Source organism: Gymnoscopelus braueri (assembly GCF_963280865.1).
Source record: "Gymnoscopelus braueri genome assembly, chromosome: 23".
In the NCBI taxonomy this organism is placed as follows: domain Eukaryota; kingdom Metazoa; phylum Chordata; class Actinopteri; order Myctophiformes; family Myctophidae; genus Gymnoscopelus; species Gymnoscopelus braueri.
The window spans coordinates 9,868,465-9,873,464 of record NC_137625.1 but is presented as its reverse complement, the minus strand read 5'-3'; the positions used below and the strand labels follow the sequence as shown (position 1 = coordinate 9,873,464).

Genomic DNA, 5,000 nt, shown 5'->3' with positions numbered 1-5,000 from the left:
GGCAGAAAAAGACAGAGCGAGAAAAGAGATTGAGAGACAGGGAGACAGACAGACAGATAAGAGAGAGAGGCAGAGAGAAAGAGAATGTCCTGGTATGACATCAAATGACTGTTACAGGAACAAGAGGTGGCTGCTCCCGGTGTGCAGGTTGGTGCCTTGCACTGGTTTCCTCTGCCATGGGTGTGTGTGTGTGTGTGTGTGTGTGTGTGTGTGTGTGTGTGTGTGTGTGTGTGTGTGTGTGTGTGTGTGTGTGTGTGTGTGTGTGTGTGTGTGTGTGTGTGTGTGTGTGTGTGTGTGTGTGTGTGTGTGTGTGTGTGTGTGTGTGTGTGTGTGTGTGTGTGTGTGTGTGTGTGTGTCAAGTCCAGAACGTGGTGAGATTGAACCAGTCTGACCAGCCTCTTACTCCAGGTATCTTACTCTGGGCCTGTTCTCTATAGTCTAATAGTGATGGCCTGATCCCAGTTGTTGTCATCAGCTCCAGTGTTAGACAGACTTGACGCCCAATTTCGTTATAAAGACCTGGGTTTACAAAGCAAAATATTTCCACTTCTTTTAGACCCTGACAAGTTGTCAAGTGTCCACAACACTTAAGCCCAATATTTCAAAAATAGCCAAAACAAATAGCCAATATACAAGCTCACAATGGGTCGCTTGTATAGCTATTTTCAATTTTCAATTTATAATTTTTACCTATGATGAATTGCCCAAAATAGGGACGCCAGTGTTAAAGTTGTTAAACACAATAAGTACTGCAGATATCCACCTATCATGTTTTTATGAAGTATTACAAAGAATTAGTGCTCTTATTCTAGCAGCAACAGCCATAACACTGCCAGAATAGAAATACTACAGCTATCTATTTTGATACTATATACTAAACAACACTAAGACCTGCTTTCCTTAAAACAACGGCCCAGACAGTCCCAAAATATCTTGTGTTTGGCACTTTTTCCCCCCAGCGTAACTCAGTTTTAAATACACATCTTTAGAAATGCACTATCTATTTGTTTTCTGACAGAAGGAGAGGGGATTTGTCAGCGGTTGCTGAGTAATAACGTCGCTCAATCAGCTCTCTCATTATCTAGGCAACGTGGCTCCTTAATAAGGTCACGCTCCACCTACTGAAAATAGTTCCCTGCTTTTGAGCTTTCTTCAGGTGTAAAGTGCACTTAATTAACACGACAGGCCAGGAGAAATGCGCTCGTTATTAATTGGAAAGAAAGAAAGAGAGCGAGGGGAGAGAGACAGAGAGAGAGGAGAAAATAAAGCGCACGCTTAATTCAATTAAAACGGCTGTAATGGCTTTTGTGGTAAGGCCCAAGGATTCCTTTGTTTGGGGGGCTTTGTTGTAGTCGACGGGTCCTGCTTGACTGTGTCTGTGTGTCTGTCTTGTCTTCAGGGGGACCGTCACCGCACTGTGGCCTTTTTCTCTCACATAGAGAAGTCGAATAAACAACTCACCCATAGGAACAAATGAAGAACCGATAAATAGTTTGTGCAGTGAAATTAATTCATTGTTAAATGATGAACACATGAGCATTACCTACAACTTGTGCAGTGTATATTTCATCCTTTCACATGAACCCAGTCACTGTGTATGTATAATGGTAAATGGAGCATTTGAATAGCTTTATCCAAAGTGTTGTACAATGTACACACACACACATACACACACCCATGGCAGATGAAACCAGTGCAAGGCACCAACCTGGAGACACCAACCTGCACATCGGAAGCAGTTAGGGGTTCACTGTCTTCAGTTTTTGCGAGAGAGCGCCTACCTGTATCTCTAGCTGCTGTACCACTTGCATCTGGACTCGACACTGGGCTGTGCTCCTGTCATCTAGGGCGTGTTCACTGTTAAGGTGCCTGGAAAGCCAGAGACACAGAGAGACAGAGAGAGACAGACAGAGAGAGACAGACAGAGAGAGAGATAGAGAGAGAGAGAGACAGACAGACAGACAGACAGACAGACAGACAGACAGACAGACAGACAGACAGACAGACAGACAGACAGACAGACAGAGAGGAGGATGGAGAGAAAAGTATACAGTGTAAGAACATGTTGGTTTTATACACCAAATAAAACACATTTTTAAAAGTGCCAAACGTGTCACACCAGCACAGCAGTGCTGGGCGTGCATTCTGCTCATTTCCAACTGCCATTAAAATGACGACAGTTCATAATTACAGTATTAACCTTGCTAGATTTTTTTCTTCTTATTTTTTTCGTGTGGCTTTGTTTTTAATGCTAATGTTTCACAACCGTTAGAGTCATCCATAGGTTCCCGTTGCGAGCCATTGTTCCCCACTGAGACAAGGTAATTAAACGTAAGGCGGCAGCTCCAATATGGCGCCCACACTTACCATGACAATAGCACCACGCGCCAGTCAAGATGGCTGCCCCCCGTACCAACCTGAGCGGATGCCGCCCTGCCTGACGAGAATAAAAGGACGCAGGCACCGGTGGAGCGGCTTTTGTCTCCGTCGTTTACTGAAAACAATACACGCAATTTAACACTGGCGCGCGTCTGACACGGGCAAAGGCATCTCTTCAAGCGAAAGGTGCATTATCCAGCGGGCGGCAGACATATTAAATGTATCTTCTGCGTTCGCCTCATTAGAAGGAAAAAGGCATCCAGACAGCCATAACAGTCAATGAGGGCTTCTGTCTTGATTGGATTTTGTCTGCAGGACACAAAAGCACTTCACCATTAAGATAGACCTTTATTCACCGGTGTACCCACACACACACACACACACACACACACACACACACACACACACACACACACACACATGAAACAGTACACAATGTACCGTGGGGTGAGGAAAGGGGTTTCTAAAGTGTTGTGATGCCGTGTAATGAGCCTCTATCTAAATGATCATTGGTGACAAACTCACAAAGCGCGCTTTGAGGAGACATGCTTATGAAATGCCATGGCTGCCACTTTCTCTCCAGTAATTATAGGTTAGCTTGCAGACCCCTCAGCGATCATTTACAGCAACTGCCTCCAGTGCATTAGGAGGAGTGCAGAATCTCTCTCTCTTCCCTCCTCTTCTTCTCGCTCACTCACTGCATGGCTTTCACTGTCTCTGAGATGTGCACAGACAGGCACACTTGCACGCACAGAAACGCACGCACACACACACACACACACACACACGCGCGCACGCACGCACGCACGCACGCACGCACACACACACACACACACACACACACACACACACACACACACACACACACACACACACACACACACACACACACACACACACACACACACACACACACACACACACACACGTACACACTTCCATCACATATCAATCTTCTATTCTTATCTCCCAGCATTGTACGTATTGTTTATCCATGGTGCGGGAACTCCATTACGTGCACGCGCGTGGATAAACCTAAATAAAGAAAATAAAGTATATGAGGAAATAAGTAAACAAATTAAAGCCCAGGCAATGCGATGAGTTGTGAGCTTCAAGAATAGTTTTGAAACATTATAACTCCACAAATCTTACATGGGGGTCCCTGGGACAAGATATTTTTCGGATGGGGGTCTGTGGCCAACTAGATATAAATGGTGGGGTCCTTGTCATGAAAAAGTTTGAGAACCACTGATCTAATACTCACTTAAGCTTTTGAATGTTTGTTAGTTTATTTGCCCCCCCCCCCAAAAAAAACAAAAAACATTATGAATCAAGAATGAGGTACTGTGGCATTAACAGAGAGAGGAAGGGGCTAGCGGAGGCGGGCCCGGGTGGAGATGTGGGTGGATGAGGGATGGAGGGATGAGTGGGGGCACAAGGGGAGGGGTGGGGATGGGAGGGGAGGGACAGTGGTTGTCTCCAGCCCCGTGCCTAATTGCTGTTTCAGAATGCACACGCCTAAAAAAGAGAGGACGACAATGTTGTGCGTCTGTGTGTGTGTGTGTGTGTGTGTGTGTGTGTGTGTGTGTGTGTGTGGGTGTCGGTGGGGCGGTGGTGGTGTGGTGGTGTGGGGGGGGGGGGGGGGGGGGCATTTCATTAATCATTTAATCACGTCCCTCGCAGGATGAGGGAACTAATGTTGCAAATACCCTTTTCATTTCACTGCCCATAATGCTATCGTACCGCGCTTGATGTATGGCGTGTGTCATGAATTACAGCTGCTTTCCAAAGCGGCGAGCGGGCTGCTCGCTGTCCCTGAAGATACCTCATTACAAAAAAAAAAAAAAAAAAAAGACAGAGAGAGAGAGAGAGAAGGAGAAAGGAGGAGAGGAGAAGAAAAAAAAGATCTTTATTAAGTTTACGTCTCACCAACATGAGACAGAGCTTTTTCTGGGGGGGTGGGGAGTGGTCTAATATTGTTTGTGTGTGTGTGTGTGTGTGTGTGTGTGTGTGTGTGTGTGTGTGTGTGTGTGTGTGTGTGTGTGTGTGTGGGGGTGTGTGTGTGTGTGTGTGTGTGTGTGTGTGTGTAGACGGCTAGTTATTTGCACCGCTGGCCAGTTAGCGAGGCGATTACAGCCAGATTACTGCATGCATATATGAAATATTCAAATGACGACGTGCTCTACCGTGTATTAATAACACCACACAAAGACAGACCGGGGGCTGGATGGGGGGGGGGGGGGGATTATGAGACAGACACACAGACAGGCGGTAAGGACAATAAATAAATTAAAGAACATCATATTTGCCAAGACTTGGTGGAAGAACAAAATAGGGAGAGAGAGAGAGAGGCTGGAGAATAAAGAGAAATAAAGTGGGGGAGAGAGAGAGAGAGAGAGGGGGGAGGGGGTCGTTGAGGGGTCAGTGAGACCTGGTCCTTCGAATAGAGTGTGCTTTACATACAGTCAATTTCAGAGTAAAACTAACACTTAGAATTTCACTGCATGGTGGCGGGTCTGCCCCCCAATACACCCCCCATCCCCACCCCTACACAACACACACACACACACACACTCTCACTCACTCAACAAACAGTGCCGCTGTCTGGCCTAGCTAGCTAT

The 5,000-nt window shown here is 46.2% G+C and overlaps 1 protein-coding gene across 1 annotated transcript in view; it reads right to left on the bottom strand.

The window, feature by feature from the left end:
* Positions 1 to 5,000, bottom strand: part of foxp2 (forkhead box P2) — a 162,519-nt gene that overhangs the window by 27,018 nt on the left and 130,501 nt on the right. The window contains 1 exon segment of the mRNA XM_080420620.1: positions 1,782 to 1,869. Coding sequence (XP_080276746.1) covers positions 1,782 to 1,869 — 88 coding nt within the window.